Source organism: Poecilia formosa, unplaced genomic scaffold (genome assembly GCF_000485575.1).
Source record: "Poecilia formosa unplaced genomic scaffold, Poecilia_formosa-5.1.2 Scaffold173, whole genome shotgun sequence".
Taxonomy (NCBI): Eukaryota; Metazoa; Chordata; class Actinopteri; order Cyprinodontiformes; family Poeciliidae; genus Poecilia; species Poecilia formosa.
In genome coordinates this window covers 642,287-664,289 of record NW_006800112.1, presented here as the reverse complement: position 1 = coordinate 664,289, position 22,003 = coordinate 642,287, and the positions used below count along the sequence as shown (strand labels likewise).

At 40.2% G+C, this 22,003-nt stretch overlaps 1 protein-coding gene across 2 annotated transcripts in view; it reads right to left on the bottom strand.

Annotated features, from left to right (window-relative positions):
• The window catches only part of grid1b (glutamate receptor, ionotropic, delta 1b), a 473,055-nt gene that overhangs the window by 195,612 nt on the left and 255,440 nt on the right, over positions 1–22,003 (bottom strand). For both annotated transcript variants that reach the window (XM_016678067.1, XM_007565215.2), the window contains exon 3: positions 7,618–7,902. In XM_016678067.1, coding sequence (XP_016533553.1) covers positions 7,618–7,902 — 285 coding nt within the window. The remainder of the gene's footprint in view (positions 1–7,617; positions 7,903–22,003) is intronic.

The following is a 22,003-nucleotide window of genomic DNA, read 5'->3' as shown; positions in this document are numbered from 1 at the left end:
AGAGAGAGAGAGAGAGAGAGAGAGGGTGAGACGGGGATTTTTTATTTATTTTTTTTATTTAGGGGACCAAGTTAATAACTTGTTCCCCTTGCTTCTCATACTTCCCTTCTGCACCATGAACAGTTTTATACCAATATACTTTCGTGCAAAGACAACTGTTGTGTCATTGAAGTATTTTAACAAATATGGTGCAAAGTAGAGATTATGAATTCTAATCTAACATTTAAATACCATCATTATTATTTTTCCAAAACAGCATTATATCATCATCATCATCATCATCATCATTCTGGTGTAAAACATTCATCAGAGTTATTTTCCGTTCCATTTCTCTGCGATTATAGATTAGTTTCAATAATTATATGACGAAGGAGGTATGAAACATCTCATGGCACATTGCTCAGTTTCACAGCCAAACATGCTGGCCTCAAAGCAACCAGTAACGATGAAGTACGAAATGGCCAGATGCTATATTTACAAAAAAAGAAGTAAAAAAATTCTGATTAATATGTTCTGAAAAAGAATTTGGACGCCGACCTTTGAACTCACCTCAAGTCCAGCGTAGAGGGTCAAATCAAAAGCTTAAATCTCAGCACTTTAGCATCCACGCCCCTCCCCTGCTGCTCGGATGATTAACATCCAGACATTAGAGTGTTCCCTCGGAGAAAACAAACTGAGACTAAATGCATTTTCTCCACACACACACACACACACACACACACACCCTGATGTTGCCTCAGTTAATTGCCAAGCGCTGCAGTGGGATCACACAGCGCAGCATGTCTCCGCCACACTAGACATGGAAAACATCCATTTTTCCACTTAAAAAATGATTTTCAATAGAATAATCTAAATCAGCTCTAAAGCGGGTGCTTCAGGTCCATTTAACAATCCAAGAAAGCCAGACGCACAAGCTCATAAGAACCCACTGTGACTGCTGCGGTGTCGGAATAATTACAGGGAACTCGTCGGGATGGAGTTTGACTGAATGCGGAGTCTGAGACTTAATAAGCGCTGCCTCATTACTCTGCGCATCTCTGTCGGAAACGATTCAAACCTGTACGCAAGTGTTTAAAAACACTCAGACACAGACAGAAACGCAAGTGATTTAAATCTAGTCCCACAAACTGCTGGACATTTGATGTCCCAAGCAGACGCACCTGTATGTCTTTTCTAACTGAACTCGTTCAGATATTATTTTTACCTGCTCAGTGACAAACAAACAGCAGAAGTCGTTTCATATTTAAAGTCTATAAAGCAAACTTCTTGATGATTTGTTCCAGCAGCAAATACTCGCATGCAAATCTGTGTAGGTACTGAAACTCCAAGGGTCAAAGAAGAAGAAGAAAAAAAAAAAGAAGTGCAGCATTTCATCGAGAACCGATGAACTAGTTCTTTCTCGGCACCGATTTTGAACTTGATCTATAGAAACCGCTGCTTTCAACAGAAGCTTGTGTGGCTGGTTTATAAAGGCCAGCAGCCGGTCAAAATGTTTAAAATCTGGAGTTTAGTTTTTGATCCAATTAGTGAAAAAAAACAAGAAAAAAAAACACTTCAGCATCATTAAAATGTTTGTTAGGCATCAAATTAGCGAGCTGACTCATCTTCACAGTTTGTTGATATCACCTGTCGCAGGTTTACGCTGTTCAAAGCTTCGCACTGAGCCGCGTGCACAGCTGATCATTTCCTCTTGATCCCACAAATGCCACTTCTGGCTCGGCTGGAAAACACTGTTGGTGTCCATATCAACCGGATGGCGTTAAGTCCTGCTGTAAACACGGTGGTTTTTTCAGCGAATGCCTTTTCAGAGACTGTGAAGATTCACAAACGACTTTCTGAGTTTTTCAGCGACCAAAAAGTGGAAGATTTTGAAAATCTCAGTTTGTGGTGGATCAGTGTAAGGCTAGATATCCAGAAATGATTATTAACGATACGCTGTCACCAGCATTGTTTTGCATGTTGCTAAAAAATAACTGTTTTCCCTTTAGACTCAGATAACGAAGAGACGGATTGTTTTTCTCCAGCTGAAAATTGTAGAATGTTTCTTAAAAAAAAAGAAAAAAAAAAGAAAAAAAAGAGGCTTTTATCAAACAGTAAAGCATTGCAATGTGAGTCTGATTTAAATTCTCATGCAATAATATCTATTTCCAATTGGCAATTTCCATGTTTGAATGTTTCATGTTTTCAAAAACCAGGCATTTCCCTTGCTTCCGCATCAGACAGGTCATCCATGGTGAGGTTAGTTAAGGTGGCTCGAGATCCTTAACCCACGACGACACAATCCAATACCCAGTACAGTAAGTGTTGGCTGCCCTTGCTGATGTGACACAGACCAAAGGGAGACATCATTTTTATTGCCGGGTGACAAGCCAGACACACCTCAGACGAGAAGAACAAAGAGCGCTGCTGCCCGTGTTCCCAACGTTGACAGGAACGTACCGTTTGACTGGACCGGCTGATTACTGGCTTCCAGGACCGAGGAGTGACAACCCTGCAGTTATTTATCTGTTTTATATGATTTATTCCTACAATACTGTAAAAAAAAACAAAAAAACAAGAACATCTTGTTCCATTACAGCCAAACATTATCTCCTGTTGCTGATTGGTGCATCAGGTCACACTATCAGAGGTAACGCTGCGACGGCCGCACCTGGTTGGTGGTTTCAGCTGCTGTGTCCACATCTGCGACAGCCACAAGTTGAAGAAGTGAGAAACAGATTTACTTCTGGGATTTTTAAGAGAACAAAAGTTGATTGAAGAAAAAAAAAACAAATGAGATTACTACTGGGTTGGTGAACTCAATGAGACCGACATATCGATTATATCATATTGTGGTGAGATTTAAAATAGCGCAAATCCTTACATAACTTACGCACACACACAAAATACAGTGGTTTATAGTGAATTTTTGAATCTATAATCCCTGGACTACATCAGCTAAGCATCTTCAGTGTATGGATTTTTAAGCTAATAATATCAACATTGCTTCTGAAATGAAGTTGAGAGAGCTACAATATCGTCAAGCTGTTCATACGTCATGAGTTCTCTAAATAAAATGTGCCTCGAACTCAACGGCATCGCTGAGTTCTCACGACGTCGGAGGACGCCTTAAACCTACAAAGCTCAGCTCCCTGCAACGGATGATGATAGGCTGCAGCTTGTGTGTTTTCAAGCACAAACCGGCTGTTTCACAGTTTTGGAGAAAAATTGCTGGAGAAACTTTATAAACAAGATCCGAGGACCATCGAACCACCTGCTGTGAAGCACTCACCAATTAATCTCATGTGATTAACTGCAAAGCTTCAAAACGTGACCAAGCACCGTGGCGGATTCTGTCGAGTCGATTCATTCGGGTTCAAAAAGTCTCCTCCAAAATTCTGCTTCTATGTAAGGATTTGCTACAAAATTCATACAGCTCCCGCTAACCCCCCCAAAAAAACACGTTTAATATCGTTCTAAACCCTTGATAGGATATTGATCTTTCCTCAAAATCTCCTTCTTACGGGAACAAAAACTCAAGTGCGTTATTGTGTTTCATCCTTCAAAAATGCCCAGATGGTTGACAGTTCAGTCCGTTTGTTCCCCACCTGCCGTCACAATAAAAGCCTGAGCTCGACGCCCAGCTGAGGAGTCCTTTGTGACAGAGTCCCCCCGCTGACCCGGCCGGGACCAGAGGTTCTCCCAGAGCTCTCATCACGCTGACTGGCACGTGTTCGTATCAGAGCTAGAGGGCAGCCTGACATCAAGGCAAACTGTTTGTTAAATCTGTCCACAGGCTCTCGGTTTCATAGTTGAGGTGACTATTTTTCTCCCCAACAGCGGAAAAATAAAAAATATGATTTTAATCACGTTTTTTGTTTCTTTTTAATTAAATTTTTGACTCAATGAAACCATCTTTAAAAAAAAAAAAGCTTTCAGTTCAATGGTAAACCCAGATATTTATCAGTAATGTTATCTGCTGGCAAAACACTCTGGCATTCCAGGAAGCAAAAAAATAAAAATAAAATAATAATAATAATAAAAGATAAAAGCAGAGTGTCACAGACGTGTTTGGGAATTTTCGACTATCAGTGATGCAGAAGCTGGAAACAGACGGGTCATAAACGGCTCACAAAGGCCGTATTTCCATCGATAACCTTTTTTGCCGCTTGCTCATTGCATTGAGGGTTTTAAGCTGCATTATGTCGCGCAATAATCTCGCAGCAAAAAATAATAATAATAAAAATATAAAAAATATAATAACGGTTGTGTTAAACCGTTTGAGCCTCGGAGAAAATGGAGGGATCGTTATGGGAAGAGAAACAGAGCAGCAACAAACCTCAGAGTAATAACAGCTGAGATCAGCTCAGCAGGGAGACCAGAAATATGATAACACTGAACCTGCAGCTGCTGCGTCTCCTACAACGTTCCTAAGCACACCACCAGAGAGAACGGACACATTATAAAAATATAAATAAATTAATTCATAAAAAAATAAATAAATAAAGCCCTTGTTTTTGGACCCCACACTGTGCTGCACAAGCTGCATTTACAACATTTATGAAGCTGTTATACTTTTTATTTTTATTTTTTATTTTTTTATTGAATTTAGTCTGTGAATCCCTCCAATTAAAACCCCAAATAAAGGAAAAAACACAAAGCGGTATAATTCATTCAAATTAAAAGAACTTTGGTCATTAAATAAAAATATTAAAAGTTTTAACTTTACAACTTCTTTCCTCTGGCAGCAGCATCATTAGGCAGAAACAACAACAAAGCTGCTTTTTTTTTTCACAGAAAAAAAAAACAAAGCAGCTTTAATTCAAACTTCCCAAATATGGTTGATTTGACTGCTGATCAATGCTCAGCTAGTGCTGCTAGCTTCAGGCAATATTTTAACTAAATCAAATAGCATGTGACCAAATGACATTCAGTGCTTCACGCTACTATCCAGGCTGCAGAAGACAACATAGCATGGCACCAATTTACTCAGAGTGGTTCAAGTGAGGCCAGTGATTGACTTCTTATAGTATTACTAACGTTTTCACAGACAACAATTCGCTATCAAACCTGCAGAAAGCATCTGAAAATGTTCTCTCTGGCGGTACAAAGATTTCCGGATAAAACCACTTGCAAGTTCACGATGTGCATGCAGGAGACGTGAAATCCAAAATAAGACCAAACTTAACAGGATTTTTAAAAACAATAATGACCATCAGGTTGACATCCAACACCAAGAGCACAGAGTTAACATCGAATTAAATGCTTTTGATTCAGCGTTTAAGTCAGTGAATAAATGTTTATCTAGGGACTAAAAGGTGAAACAAAAAAAAAATAAAAATAAAAATAAAATAAAATCAAGATCAGCTGCTAAGGACAACCACAACCCACTTGCCGAAGTTAATGATTAGAACTATAACTAAAGATATCCTGGACAGGTGAGACCCGCTCCGCAGACACTCTGTGGAATGTAATGAAGCGATTAAGAGGATACACGGAAGTCATTTAAACATTTAATTATTTACTCTCTTTGAATCAGCTGGTTATGCGAAGAGTCATGTAAAGGTGAATCTCACTGACAGCAGTGGGAGGTTGAAGTGTTGCATAGGGCACTTTAGAGGGGAATAGATATTACATTCTAACACATTTATTAATAAACACTCCTATATAGGTTATTTTTTCCCTCGTTCAAACCTCAGCTAAGTGGGTCGAATCGCCTTTTTGCCTGATGTTATTCATATCGTTCATGCATCCAAACCCAGCAGACTGCATACGTTTGCTAGGTTTTAACAATGTTTCTTTTTTTTTTTTTTCTTATCTCCGTCACTAAGGTGGCTCTTCGCATTAAGCGCCACAGAGTTTGGGGACCATCATTTTAGAGCACCTACGCATTTTAAGGACTTAACATTATGCGAGAAAGTACCCCATATTTTCTATTTGTTCATTTTATCATTCTAAGGTTTCTAATGTAGCTCTGATGCCTTAGCTTGAAATCCCTGTGGCCTGCAAGAGAGTATCCGAGAGGCTAAGCGCCCGCATCGCTCTGTGTCCCTGTATTGTAATTGCCACCATCCCTTATTGATCACACTGAAGAACCCATGAAGGCTAATGTGATTTCATTAAGATGCAATCAAAGTGAGCTATTCCAAACAAACATGCGGGAGAACCGGGCCCTAAAGTTTCACTGCAACAACCTCTCCCAGCCTGGAAACAGTGGGAATCATTGAGGCACTTAGAGCTTTTTCCTAATGGTTTTTCAATGATTTGCTCTCAGCTAATCTCAGAGTTCATGAGGCAAACAAAGTTAAGAAAAAAAAAAAAAGTGTAGTAAATCAGGTGGGATGAAATGTTTCGGATATAAAAATGAATCTAAAATGACGGTATGCAAGAATAAAGCGGGGCGCTTACAGAAACAATAGAGCGCAAGTCAGGAAACTCCAAACAAATGAAAAGCTGGCTTCCACAGCCAGAGGGAAAACACTCCGGTGTGTTTCTGCAAGCAGAGCTGCATCATCTGTCTCCAGAAGCTGGTGAGTCATCAAAAAGAGGCAGAGGCACCATGTGGCAATACGGTCGGAGACGCAGAGTTACCGCAACATCACAGCTGACGCTGAGAAATGGAAACCGGCGATGTTCAGATGAAACACATTTTGTTTGGTGAAACAAAATGTGTTTCATCAAAACAAAAGGATTCCTCAGACTAAATCAGAAAAAAAGAAAAACGTAACTCGGCACGAAGTGCAGCAGAAAAAAAAGCAAACATCTGTATGAACCCCATCTCTGCCAGCAGCTGCACAAGTATTATATCAAACAACAAGGAGAAAAAAAAAAAAAAAAAAAACTAGAGCATCAGCTGCTAGGTAAGTAGAGTGTGACAAATTAAAAGATCAACTTTTTAAATATTATCCAATTCAGGTGGATTCAGTTATTTAGCAGACGGGAGGGGCTTCATCACGAGTCAGATGTAAAACCAAGATCACCTCTAGCTAAAGCTAGGCTCCATCTGGAGTTGGAACGGAGAGATTTTTGCCCACTTGTATCAATACATCCATAAACTTCAGAAGTGAATGTTTAAGTCAGTCCTACTGAGGCTTCAGAGAACTGGAGCAGAAAACAGGAGTGCTGCTCATTTCACCATTTCGTAATCGAGTCACTCAAAATGCGGCGGTCTTCAACAAACAGTTCAATGTGTCAATTTGTCACCTTCACAACTTGTGATTTGTTGCAAATTCACACGCTCAATTGGTCCAGAGTGAGAAAAGAAACAGAATAATTGGAAACAGCTCGTGCCTTATGGATTGTTCAAAAAATAATATGCAGAAACAAAACGAGAGATTTCTAATGCTTCCTCAATAAAGTAACCATCAACAGAAGTAAAATCATATCCAAATGTTCAGCAGATTTAAGTAGGATGGGACAAAACAGCAAAGTGTAGCTACAAAGCAACACATGCATTAGCAAAGGGGAGAACATTTTGATAAGAATACAAATAATTTATTCCAAACTATGCTCTCTGGAACAGAGCTGTTTTGTCTCATCTTTGATTTCCAATGCAATCGTCTCCGCTAAAGCACAGCCCTTGAATTTTTACCTCTGAGGTTCCACCAGAGCGGCAGGCAAAATGCGTCGACCCCTTACCGTACTCTATGTCGTAAAACACGATGAACTTCTGCCAGCGCAGCTCCTCCACCAGCGTCAGCATGACGTTGTTGAGGCGTACGGGCGGCCGGGCTGCCAGCGTGTAGCGCTGCCCGCCGGGGCTCGGGTTGAACTGGCAGGCCGTCCTGGGGGAGCCGTCGCCGTTCCTCTGGATGTAAAGGTGCGGGATGTGCATGGCGTCCGTCAGGGACTGCAGGGCGCTGGCCGAGGCGCAGCCCGTCGAGGTGACCAGCGCCAGGATGCCCTGGTTCATCAGCTCGCAGGCTGCAAAGGGAGACGAGAGAGATAAAGTATATATAATTCCTCGATTTTCAGAGAAATAGGACAAACAGAGTCCAATGACGTCACTAGAGCATATTATGGAGGCTAAAAGTGAAAGCTTAACTACAAAAACTATTATAATTGATGCGTTTTGTTTGCTGGGAGATTTTTCACCTGCAAGTTGCCAACCCAAATGAAGTAGGATTTACTGCAGAAATAGAAACCAAGTTCCTTCTCATCCTATCGCATGAGACGGTTCAAAAAAAGAGAACAAAATGGCCTTCACAGATTTCAACAGAGCCCTGACTGCAGGTGTCAGCTACCCACTGCATTTCATCTTAAACAGGCAAAACCCAAGAAAACACATCCGACTGCGCACACACAAAACACGGATGTAGGCATGTGACCTCAGTGTGGAAGTAGCTCACTGCTGCAAACAGACGGTCTAGACAGAAAACAACAAACGGCCTTGAATTGAATCTTCACTAAAACTCAAAAATGTGACGTTATTTAAACTGAACCAGATACCAGACCCGTTTCTGAGGATAGAAAATAGCAGAGGGATTAGTGAGAAACAGCAGACAGTTATAGATCTTGGCTGGACATTTCTCGTTCTCTGAGCAGCTTCAGTTCTTTCTATCTGAACCACGACTTTGGGTCTTAAAGCCTTATTAAACTTTCATCACCTACATTTTGCTGCCAGTTTTCCGTATGTTTAGTTTTTTGTGGAATCTAAATTGAAATGTGTATGTGAAGATGAACTCGTGGCTGCAGACCAAATGTAACTATGGGTACAAAAAAAATAAAATAAATGAAATAAAATAAAATCATATCCTTTATGATAGTCAAAAGTGCCACAGCCAATTATGAGGCATTGAAAAAAATTGGAAAAGGTCATAATTTAAAGCAATTGTGGCAAAAATGCCAACCAAAATAAAATATAATTTGTTGTGGAAAAAAAATAAATATATATGATGCTGTGCATTTTGATGGAACACGTTTATTATTCTCAGATTCTCAGATAGTTATTGCAGTCGTAAGCACAATTTTAATTACTTTTCTGGCAGATATTGTAAAACCAATATCATCCCAAAACATGAATATTAAAAACAAAATGAAAGCACTGATACAATAAAAAAGAGACAGAGTGAGTTCAGAAATAAGTTTTCATCCAAATTTTAATACCAAAATTCCTTGACTCCTCTTGGAGAGCTCTTGCTTTAAAGCAGGTACGTCAAACTGTTACAAGAACAAAAAAAAACTAAAAAAAATTTAAAATGACAGAAAGCAACAAAAACTGCACAACACATTTGTATCTCTTCCCCAAGGCTACGTACGCATCTTTGGTTCTAACAAATTACTTTAAGGTACCAGCAGGACGGGACACAGTTTTAAAAATCAAATCCGTCCAGATTTTATTAGGATAAAGCCCACAAACGTCTCTCTATTCAATTTGAAATGTATTCAATTTTGTTTGTGGGAAAATTTGTTCTGGTCTATTGCAACCAAAAGGTATGTTTGGTACCAAAACAAAGCAGCAAATCACTGAAGGGACATCCTACCAACAGTAAAGCACAGCGGTGGCAGCATCATGGCGCATGGATCAGCATCATCTTCCTCTGGAACTTGGATGTTGACTTGTTCCATATGTCACATAAAAGAGATGCTTCATCTTTTGGCACGACAACAACCCGAAGCATTCAGAACGCCACAAAAACAAAGAGCAGGTGTTCAGAGAACCAGACCAAAGAGTCGAGAACTGAATCCAAGCTGAAGAGGGAGCTGCACAGATACTAAGAGGTTCTGTAATGTTTTTACTAAGTCAATCAGCTTAAAAGTAAAATAATTCACCAAATTATTTTTCAGTTTTTTTTTCTCTCATTCAATGTCTCCAATATGTTTCAATATATGTAGAAGAAAAAAAAAATCTGAAATTATTCCGCTTCCCCGCCAGACAACACAAATCCTTCAAAGTTATTTCTCGAAAAGAGATGTCTTCCCTCATCGCGGATTCGATGTCCGTGGTTGGTTTTGGTTTCACCTCAAGAAAACTACTTCCAAACAACTTTGAGTTCCCAACATCAAACTGGAGCCGTGCGAAGGCTCTTTCACCTGCAGTGTTCAGACAAAAAGGTGTAGTTTAAGCCTTTTAGACACCTTTCATCTCCAGTTAGAGCCCAAGTTTCTCTGCAGGAGAAGATCTGTCCGGACTAAAAGGTCAAGAAATGCTTCAAAGGACAGCAGGAGTGTTATGACTGAGCTCCCACCAGGGGAAAAGATGAAATGGAGAAAAAAAAAAAAAAAAGAAGAAGAAGAGGCATCCGTACTGAGGCAGAGGAGCATAAAATGAAGGCTGGTCGCCTTCAAGGAAAAAGCAGGAAAACAGCAGCAGGAGAACAGCTGGCAGGTCGCAGGAATCCTGCTGCTTAATGTTTGATGAGTCAAACTTGGCTGAACTCGGGCTGACTCCCTCAGAGCTGAGAACAAACCGAGGACACGAGATCATCAACAGTCAGTCGCCTAAGTGCACCGAATCCATCTTTATTATGTGAAAGCTTCTGCTTTAGAGAGCAGCATCGTCTGCGTGTCTGTGATTTTTTTTCTTCTTCTTTTTCTTTTTTTAAAGGAAGAGAAAATGCAATCAACCGAACTAATAGTTTTTAAGATAGCGGGACAAATGTTGCCTCTGACACAGGATCTAATGAACTAACTCTGATCTAATTAGCAAGAAGTTTGTTTTTTTCTGCCAGCCACTCTCTGGATGAGACTAAGATCATATTCTGAGTTTAGTTCATAATTACAAAATAAGATGCAACCACAAGATGTGAATCTCTAAAAGCTGCATGAAGTCTTCAAATAAGTTTTGAAGAACACGCTGCACCGCTTTGCAGTATTTTTCTGTTTGCAGCTCTATTTTCACACGTTTATAAATGTATGCTTCAAATGGCCAGGTGTAGTCCTTTGAACACAATGAACACTACTTTATTTCCAGATTCGAAAATAAATAAATAAATAAATAAAAAACTTCTCCTGGAAGCAAAATGCATATTCAAAGAAATGTATTTATGCAAATACGCCAAAAAGTCCCCAATTTTTTTTGACAGATGAAGTGTATTACTAATAAAGAAGCTGAAAAAAAAAAGAAGCCAAGGGTACAATTTGTATGCAGCTTAGTCCATTTGTCGTCCAGCAATGCTTCGATATCCAGAGAACATCCAAGTTAAGCCTTTTGGTGTCAGGTCTAAAAAACTGAACTGATTACATCCTGATCACTGGCCTGCACAGGAACTAAATTATTTCCAAATCAGACCGTCCCTTTTGGGCGCGGAACTGTTTTGATCAGTCTGGTTAAAAATGCATTAGCCGCAACAGCGGCGATAATTAGGAGCGAACCCTGAAACAAACTGGAGGCACTTTGAAATAAATCACAGTGTGTTGCCACAAGTAATATTCACCTTTTCTTCAGCTGCCCGCAGACGAGGGAATAAACATTAATAATAAATGGCCAACATGACTGTCAACTCAAGCTCCATCAAAAAGATGTTTTTTTTTTAATTTCCACTAAAGCAGTGGTGTCTAACTTCAGTTATCAAGGACTGGTTTAATGCACGTTTAGATTTTGATCCGCACTCAATTCAGACGGCTGAATTACCTTCGCAGCACATCGTTACGTTCCGCGGAGGACTGCTGATCAAATATTCATTTGGTGTGATGAACGGGGGGAAGCGTCTAAAACATGAAGGACACCAGCGCTTCTAGGCTGACTTTGAAAACTACTGTACCTGCGTCACGGGAAAGTTTATGTCACATCTGCAGCACGCCATCAGTTAGGCACTGATTAAAAGGAAAATGACATTTTCGTGGTTTGGCTGCGGGCTTCGGACCAGCTGAACTGAAAATTACGCTCAAACTCCGACTTCGCTATCAAATATTCACACATGACGGATTCGGGCTTTAATATTAGGCCAGCAACAATATTTTAGCAGAAATTGTAATTTACGATTTAACTTACAATGTACTGTGAAAAGAACTGACCCTCAAATCATTCATTTAAATCATCTCTATAATTTATATTATAGAATTTTTTTTTGATAATTATTCTTTGATTAATGTTTCAACTTCATAATAAATTTCAGTGGAGTTGAGATGGACTAAAGTGATAGAATAGTCTCAATTACATTCATTACTGTACAATACTCTATTTCAACAATAAAAAAACTAAATGGAAGGGTCTGCCTTGAAAACCAACAGCATTTATGTTTTAAATTTTAAATCTCCACCTGGATATTTTTGCTTATTTTAATTGTACGCAGTTCTTTAAGTGTCCCGTCAGTAAATATATTTGCCAATTTATCTGTAACAACTGGAACTTCCAGTATCCAGCCAGTTATTTTTGCAATTTACCGTCTACTAAAGGAGTGGCCCTCAGATTAATTTCACTCCCTGCTACAGTGGGGGTGAAATTACCGTAATAACCCGATATTGGCTGGAAAGCGCAACGTCTCATCTTTCAGAAACCGTTGGAATTTTTCAGATAGCGCAAAGGGTGGAGGAATTACGGTACTGTAAATCTGTTTGGATCGCCGACGCTTCGTTTAATACTTAGAGGTTTAAATGGCAACCTGACATGTAGCTTTCAACAGACAAAAATGGCAGAGTAAATGACTGATGATACCTTAAGAATGTTTTTGTTTGCAAAAGACAATTCAGAGGAAACACCGGAGATGGCAGCTACAAACTCACTGACAGTAGCATACCTGAACTATCAGGGACAGCCTTTAGGCCAAACAGTCTACTCCTTCAGTGAATGAAAGAAGAAAGAAGTGAAAGCATAAGTGTGCTTCCACCGTCTCCTTCCTTACCGGCCTGGCACAGACTATTTGCATGTCCACCACTCAGTGCTGAACAGGTAATGTACGGTGAACTCTCACTGCTCCTTCACATCTGCACATTGCCTCCCTGTAGCTCGGAGGAATGAGGTTTATGATAGCTGCGGATTAAAAAAACAAAATAAAAAAAACAAAAAAAAAAAACAAAGATAAAACAGACCAAATGAGGTAGAAAGCTAATTCAGCCCGAGTTGAACAACTTAAGTGAAATTTCCGTCACAAGCACAACAGATTTCAGAAACGAGAAATAAAAACTAAACAAAGACCACCTGACTCTAAACCGAATTGGTTTGAGCCACAGATGCATTATGGGACGGGAGAGAGAACAGCTTAGCTTTAGAGGTATCACATATTTTTCCAGTATTCCTTCACTTACCAGCACTTGACTTAAAGAAAAAAAAAAGCTCCAGGAGCGATCATGACTTTCTTTTATGTCTCTCCACAAGAGAAGAACAATCACCTGGTTAATGAGGCTCGGAGCAGCGGAGACTCCGACTAGCAGTCAGTCCGCCTCTGAAATCATTGAGCACCAATTAACACAGCACACCAGAAAGGGACTAATAGGTTCGGAGGCTTTAGATGCACAGTGCTGGTGGCTGCTAAGATAACTTCTCTGGCAGCCCGCTAAGATGATTTGGGCTGCGACGTGACTCAGTTGCTCTATGAGTCCGCAGTGAGTCACGGTTTCATCTGTGCTAAATGAAGCCAGCACAATATTTAGCTGGAGCGACTCCCTGTGCATCCTAATGACACTTACAGAGTGACTTGGAGCAGACGGCGGGAGACAAAGAGCATTAGGGCTGGGAGAAGACAAAGATCTCCCTCCCTCCACCCGGCTCCTCATTACTGGGATCTCTGGTCAATATCTTGCTCCTAAATTAGCTTACATAAATAAAGTATACTCCTCTTATCCTTCAGCAGAGGGTTATGGATTTAAATAACATTCCTTTGCATTTCATTAAGTCCTCCCGGGCAATTAGGCATGACTGTATAGATGACGGATCAGCGTTTGACATTAGATCTAAACACTACATGGACAGTCAAAGTAGGAATCATTTGTTCAGGATTTAAGATTGTCCATCTGTATAAACTGTAGTCAAAAAAAAGACATGTATAAATAAGTGTTGCCGTTAAGAAAAGGAGCCTGGTCAAATCCTAACATCCATTTCCGTTACATGGTCACAATTGAGCTGTATTGCTTCAGGAACTTTAAACAGAGCGGTGCACCACATCGGAAAGAAACTATTATTTTACATCCGCTGACAACGATCATTGGATGCAGCTGTTCTCTCCCCTACACACTAATTTCAAGGATCGTTGTTCTGCCAGAGACACATTTTTATGTCCGACGTCTCCCCGCTTAAGAAGTGCAAACTCCTGAGGCAGAACGTCTTTGCTACCGTCTCTCAGGGTCAGACGACCAAATGGGAAGACGCTGAAACAGGGAAGAAGCCTTCTTTCAGAGGTCAGAAGAACACGTGACGAGAGGCAGCACTGAGCAGGTACTGAGGATTTGGAAATAGAAAAGGTCCGGCATACCTCATCGTCAATCCAGTGCTGTACCTGCCCTAGGCTTTCACTCGTCGAAAACTTAAAGCAAACTTACAGATGTGTCGAATCAGATATGGTACAATTGGAAGGGGTATGGATTTCCCTCTTTATGTGTAAGTCCATGACCTGGTTGGTTGCACAGAGCTTGTCGGGAAAGTCAAGGGTCAGTCTATTTACAGAATTCCTAGATAACATGGTAATGCAGGATGATGATGTTGAAACCTTGCGAGGTGCTGAAACACCTGTGAAGGTAGATTCTGACCTGATGAAGCATTGTCAATATTGAAACAAAAAGGCGTTGGCCCCACCTTATTAGGCCTCATCAGAAGTTGATGGCATGCTTCAAAAGATACTTTGCCAACTTCCTTTATCGGTCTGTCTTTTGAAACATTAAATAACACAAACTATGTGTTCAAGATGTATTTAGTCAAAATATGAAGAGGCGATGTGTAACATGTGTCAACACAGGTCAAAACAGTTGCGCTCAGAGGCGCCCTGAAGTGAGGTGATTTTACGGACATGAGAGATACGGTTGATACGTGTCTAATAACGCACGCTATTGCTAGGATGATGAGCTTAACAGCATCGGTTATCAAGAAATGTGTTTGTATCCTCAGCTGTGCTTTTACTTGATCAAAAATTCTCCCAGTGGCTTCAGGACAGTGTTTCGTTCAACCCCGTTGAGCCAAAAGTGTTGAAGTAATTATTCATGGAAAAAAAAAAAAAGATAGAATAAGTGGTACCTTACAGCACAATAAACTTTGAGCCTGAAGTTCTGCATTTGAAGAGCAAATGTTTCATGTTTCTTCCAAACCAATCAGGTCAAAGATCAAATAATAATAATTTGGTGTGGTTAATCTGTCAGGCCTGCTGATTTAAACATAAGTTTACTCGACTGTGGAGTTGTCAGCAGGAATATTGTCACTTCACTTCGCCCACCTGAAGCAACATCAAGCTGAAAATAAACAAAGGGAGCACCAAGTCAAATAGGGCTAATTTTAGCTGCTTTTAGTCAACCGGCCACAATACGCCCAATGAGGCGTTAGGAAATATTTTCTCGTTATCCGCACCTTCTACAGCGCATTCAAGTTCCACTTCCACAAACAAAACACTCAAACTATTACGGTATTGTGTTTTCAGGACTGCTGTCTATTTTTGCAATGGTTTATAAGTGGTCCTCCCCGAAACTTTCCAAGCAACATTAACACCTTTCAAAATTAAAGTAATTTAATTGTTTGATTATGGAGTGCAGAGTATCCAACTATGGCGGCTAATTTCACCTCCAAAGTTTCCCCAGTTTGCATCTCTGTAGGCCGTGCCGCACAATAGGACGGGAAATTAGATTTCAGATGTTCTGCACGGAGGGCAGGGGCACACATGATCAATAAGTAATGAAAACAGATACAGTCGATGGCCCGTCAGGGGAAAACAAAAGGATTAAAGCTGCCAGGCAACACCTTCTTCAACAGATCAGCAGCACGAGATAAAGGAGGAAGACGAGAGGAGAGACATGGCTCCCGTTTTATTATTAACTCGCATTTTCACATTATTTTCTTCGGCGTACGCCGCTTTCATGGCAGTGAGGATTTGTTTTGATCTATGCGGAGACGATCGGCAACGAGAGAGACGCACAGCGACTAGCGTGACCCTATTAAAGGGAAGGACTGTTTTGTTGGAACTGATTATATTAGGAAAATGAATGCTAACTTCCGCCGATGCGCTTGCCAGGAGACGCTTTCACCGAGATGAATGACAAACGACACGGACAGCAGGAGGTTTGTGAAACAGAAATGACTCAGCTGGAAGGTAGAGGTTCGCATCAAGCAGAAATATGTAAGTGAAAGTGAAATGAAACTCTGTCATGAATTTATGCAAACCTTACCGGTGAGGTAAATGTTGACATTTAATGTTAAAATAAATCAATATTCAGCTATCCCAGGTTTTATAAAGAAAAGAAATCTTAAAAACAAGAACTTTATTGTACTCATCTCGTCCATCTTTTTCATCTCAACCTCAGTTTGTCTCCTTCCCTCATTTCTTCAGGGTTTCTATTCTGTCGAGGTTTCTTTTCATCTTCACACTGTGTGAGCCGTCCTTCTCCTCCCTCGTCACTTAAAACTTCAAATTCTGAACTTTTCTTTCTTTCATGTGCCATGTTGTATCTTGATAAGTAAGATGAAAAGTCGAGTGGAGTTTTACTACCAATCGCCACAAGAGGCACTCCAGTTCAGCTTTGCACAAATTATTATTATTTTTTTTTTATCATTTTCTTAGATATTTTTGTAATGGAACATATCCAAAACTCAGAATTTAAGCAAAGAAACCAGCCTCTGACAAATATATACAATTTTAACAAAAGGGCGTTATCACTATGTTTTCATGCACTAAAAAGGTATTTTTGTTTTAGAAGTGTACTCTGTATTTTACTGGCTGTTTGTGGAAGATCCTTTTTTTTTTTTTTACTCAATGCCATTTATAATACAACATTTTGCTTCAGTTTCCAATATGTTTTGTTGTATTTTATAGTGGATTTTATTATAGTTTGCAGAACAGCAGAAGAAAAATTTAATAAACTGTCTAAATATATATGTATATAAACAGCAGCAGCATCTATATCTTTCAGATATTTAACAAGCTCTTTAGTTACCTCACTGTAGGGTATGAATGAGTGGAGTTTTATTTATGCGCTTATATATAATGAATGCATCTCATAGTTACGCTGTCAAGTGTTCAGTTACCCTTATCACATTGTAAATCTCCACCTTAGTGCTCCTTCTACCTGCACCCTTTAGAGCTCAATTTAATTTTTACCTCAAGCCAAAGGGGTTCTAATTTCTCTAGTGCTTAATTACACTATCCATCTCCTCGGATCTGTGGGCCCATTACCCATCATACCCCACGCAACGACAGCGCCGCTCCCTGCGCCCCAGAAACCTTCTCGCTGCGTCGCTCTGCCGCCTGACAATGTTTCCGTTAATAAGCAGATAAAAAGAATGGCCTGTAAAGCTAATATTGCTGCTGCTCCTGACTTCATTATGGCTGAAAATCTGCTGGATTTAGCTTGCCACTGGCTAGCGCGCTGTTTTAACGTCGACGGACGCAGAGGGGAAATGATCTACAGGTAACTGTCAGGAAGGGATCCTCACTGCACCAAAAAAAAAAAAAAATCGACAATTTGTCAGGAGACGGATCCGAAAACTTTATACGAGTCATTTGGGCACTTTGTGGGTTACCAGCTCCACTTCACAGCACTGCTAGAGGAGTGTGGTTGATGGGCGGGATCTGATCAGAATACCTTCATAGCATCTCCTTCTGGAGATTTTCTGACCTTGGGCCCATTTAAGTCAGCTCATTAGTGCCCTGTAGGCAACAGGGACCTACAGGGGACTAAATCCAGGTGGCCACACAAGGAATAAAGTCGTGTTTCCAGATGATTTCCCTCGAGATAGGCCTCACTTGACGGTACGTGATATAAATGTCGTCATTCCCACAGACAACTGAAATTGCGGCACACAAGACAAAACACACAAGACAGTCGGTGAGATCAGACGCAGCAGCAGAGAAACAAGGACACCAAAATTGTGAATGTCTTTAAACAGGCAACCGAAGAACCAACACACATTCACCGACCAACAAGGCTGCAACTTTAAAACCATAGGAGGAAACGTGGTCGACGTGACCAAAAGGTGTGCCGGCACAATCCCATCAGTGCAATTATATGAATCCAGTAACTTCTACCTGCAATTCCAACAAGTCAGCTCTGAGGAACTCATTTGTCATCACTGCAGTTTCTATTGACTGAAGGGAAATGAAAATGATCTTATTCGTAATTGGACAGTGATATTTAAACACCTCATTGTGCAAATGATCTCTTAAAAGTAATTTAAATCCACGCTAGTGGCATTATAAATAGCTTTTTTTTCCAGTAAAAGAAAAAAAACAAAAACAAAAAAAAAAAACAGCAAACACATATGAACGTATGTACACACATGCATCTAAAATGAAAGGGAACAAGCCGGGGCAGCAGGTAATGATGTATTAGACAGAGCAGAATTGTTCCTGAGCCTCATTCATCACAGATAGATGGCTGATGGCCGAGCACATCAGTCAACTTCTAAAGAAAAAAAAATTGCCGTTGGGGAAAAACAGAGCTGACAGAACTTCTGATGAAAAAATAAATGTGGAGAGATATTCATGTTCAGAAAACGGTCCGAGGACGCAGAGACGAGCCGACCGGGCAGAGAGACGGACAGACAAGTGGAGGTGGACAGGTGATATGATGAACAGTGTTATTTTGTGAGCGCCGTCTTTCTCCTCCCGCCATGTCTGGTGTACATATAAATTACATATGCATATAAATAACCCTGAATGCAGCAGGATATACATTTAGGCTCATCAAAGCAGCTGGGAGCACAAATCACGCAAGGTGACTCTGTACGATGTCACATCTGCAATATCAGATTCAACGTCAGTCGATATAGCATGTGTTATGACCGCAATATATGAGATTTTATGTACATGCAATAAGTTGTTACTTTGGGCTTCAATTGATTACTTATGCTAACTTCTCATTGGAGATCATGACACGGATGTGTTGTTTTTTTTTTGTTTTTTTTTTCAGTCGTGTTTTAATTACCTTACTTTGTCATGAGTTGATAATCAATTCAAATTAATCCAGATCAATGGACATGAGCATAGGTTCAGAAAAGAGTGAGGTAAGCTCACAATGTTTAACCAACAAACACTGTTCCTAACTTTACTGCTTAAGAACAGACCACACATTTGTACTGGCTGAAGTTTTTACTGGGGATCAATAAAATGCACCAGCTTGATTGGTTGAGGGTAAAGCTGGTAGGCGCACAATAAGATGGTGAATTATTAGCTTGTGCAATATATTGTTAAACTGGGAGAAGTTTTCTGAGGTTAATGATAACACAGTCAGATATTTTAGCCAACAAAGAGGTCAGAAAATTGAAGAATCATCTTTAAAAGTAAGAATTAGCCAATGGATGACCTCAAGTAACATATTGAGGTTCTGGCAACTTTAATTACTTGACGCAACTTAAATAATTGCTACCAGAGTTCCTGTAGTTGATCTACTGTCTGTTTTCACTTTTTTTCAGCACCGTCCCCACCAAGACAAGTAGCCACATTTTGTCAATGTTAAACCTGCTTCACAAGCCAAAAACTGTTTTAGTCAGCTGAATTATTAGAAACGGACTGAGTGCCTTTCCTAATAAACAACTGTTATCTCTAAAGAAAATAGTAGGATAAGAACCTCCAGTGAGACAAAAGGGACAAACTTCACTTCTGGTGATGATTTACCAAGAGGAACTACGTCCTCAGGATCCGGAAGAGACAATCCAACTGAGGCAATTAGATGTCCGGGCTCATAAAACACAAAGGAGTCGTCCAGACCCTTTAATTTTTTCCATCTCCGGCGCTGTATTTACATTTCAAGACGTGACATTTTTGTGTCCTTACACACTTCTCGAGGAGTGTCTGTGGTGAGAGAACGCACAGATCAGGTAGGTCTTCTTACCACCCGGGCTTGAGGACTTGCTGAGCAGTTAAAGAAAATCGTTGCCCAGTCGTCTTGTGTAAATCCTTCACAGCTGCAGAAGTTGTTTCATTCTGCTCACAGGATTTTCACATCGACTGTGGACAAATGAGACCTGAATTATTTATGCGTGTTAGCCCAGACGAACAGTTCGGATCAGTGCTCAATGTGCAGACGTGGCGCACGGAGTTTGTAGAGACAACTTTCATTTTGGGGGGCTGTGTTGCGGGGGGGCAGATGGCTCGGGCCGTGAGTCATGCTCAATTCAAACACTTTACTTGTTTATTTTTAAAAACAACCATCAAAAGTGAGCTTGGACTCCTCAAACAGGCTGTTTGCCGACTCCAGGCTCGGCTCGGTGTTGAGCAGGCGACAATACGAGCTCGGCTGTAATTGTGAAGCTCCGGTTTTGTTTGGCCAGACCTCTCAGATCCCATTTGCTCGGTGGATTATGACTCCCATGTGCCAACAAACAGCAGCCTCTTCACCATCATCTGTCTCACTCCAAATACGCCAGACCTCTGCCTTGGCAGCGCGGCGCACGTTAAAGCCGAGGTTGAGTGTGTGCGGACGCCGTACGCGAAAGAAGCCAAAGGAACATTCAAACGTGTTGGCCGGCGCTTCGTTTTCTTCCCGTTTGAGCCAGAAAGACTCAACCTGCTGTCTCTGCAGAACCCGAGTGAAACGGGAGGAACAGAGGGAGCTTTCAGTGGAGAGCGTCAGATTGGCCGTTTCTGGATCTGCAACTGGCTTTATTATTGGACAGCTATAAGCACAGGTGGCCCAGTCGACGCCGACAGCAAGTTTCCAGCCTTAGGAACAAGCTGCAAATCTAATTAGCAGGCGACGTGTTAAATGAAAATCAACATTTTAACCCCGCTAACACCTCCAGATGGTGGTTTTACATGACAGAAGATGTAATGAATCACAAAGTCAGTGATCATTTTTAGCCGTAACCCAGCACCACTAACACTACCGTGCAAAAGTCTTCAATCGTTCCTTTTTCTTAAATATATGTTGCCTTCAAGAAGCCGTACTTTCTGCCAATCTTTTTAAAACGGTCTGTAGTTTTTCTAATCTTCTGAAGGTTCAAACAAGTTTATGCATCTTTGTGTATAGATAGATTTGTAGGAAGAACAGATTTTTAGAAGTTATGCTTTTATTTAACACACAATAATTAGCAGCTTTGAACTAATTATTTGTATGATTCAGTAGAACTTTTATGAACGTATTAATGAATGTGGAAACAATAATTTGTGGTCCTTTTTTTTTTTTTGACAAGGATGCACACTTCAGAGCCACTGATTTATAATAACTGTGACTGCTTTTTATTTAATGCTTTTTAAAATCAACTGTATTAATTTTTTTATGTCGGTTTTATTGTACCTAAGGCTTTTATATCATCTTAATGCTCCAGTGGAGCGCAACAAGACAGCACTTTGGAACAGGCTTCCAGTGAGATAACATCTGTCCACATGAGGCTCCTGTTTAAGGGCTGGGCAAAGGCCTTTATTAAGTCTCACTACGTGCTACCCTTTAAGTAAAAATACTCCCCTTTATTCAGCACTATGTTATTTACTTAAATACTTAGAGATCATATGTATGATGTGATCTGAAGACCTTTATTTAAAACAACAGAAATAATAATAATTATTCATGCAAGTGCAAAAATATTACCAACAATCATTATAGCTGCAATAACATTTCTTTGGCATTTTGAAGATACATATTTATTTGATGATTTTGGCGATAGAACTCATCAAAATGCATTATTTGTTATCCCCCCCCATTTATTTTTGACTTTGTATTTTTATGATGCAAAACATTTTGCCGAAATGTGCTGTACAAATAAGCTTGATCGATTGACTGATTTTGAGTTCCTTATATGTGGATTCAGGCCAGATCCTGGAAAATATTTGCTAAAATCGTAACAGTCTGCTTATCAGACATTTCTCATTTTAACAACAGTGTTATGTTTGGAAGAAATGTACATATTGCCTGATTTGTCCCCCACACCATTTGTTTAATTTTTTGTCGTCAAAAAATCTTTTTCCAAACCCCCGAGTTGTTTTTTTTTTTTTCTTTTTTTTTTTTCTTTTTTTTT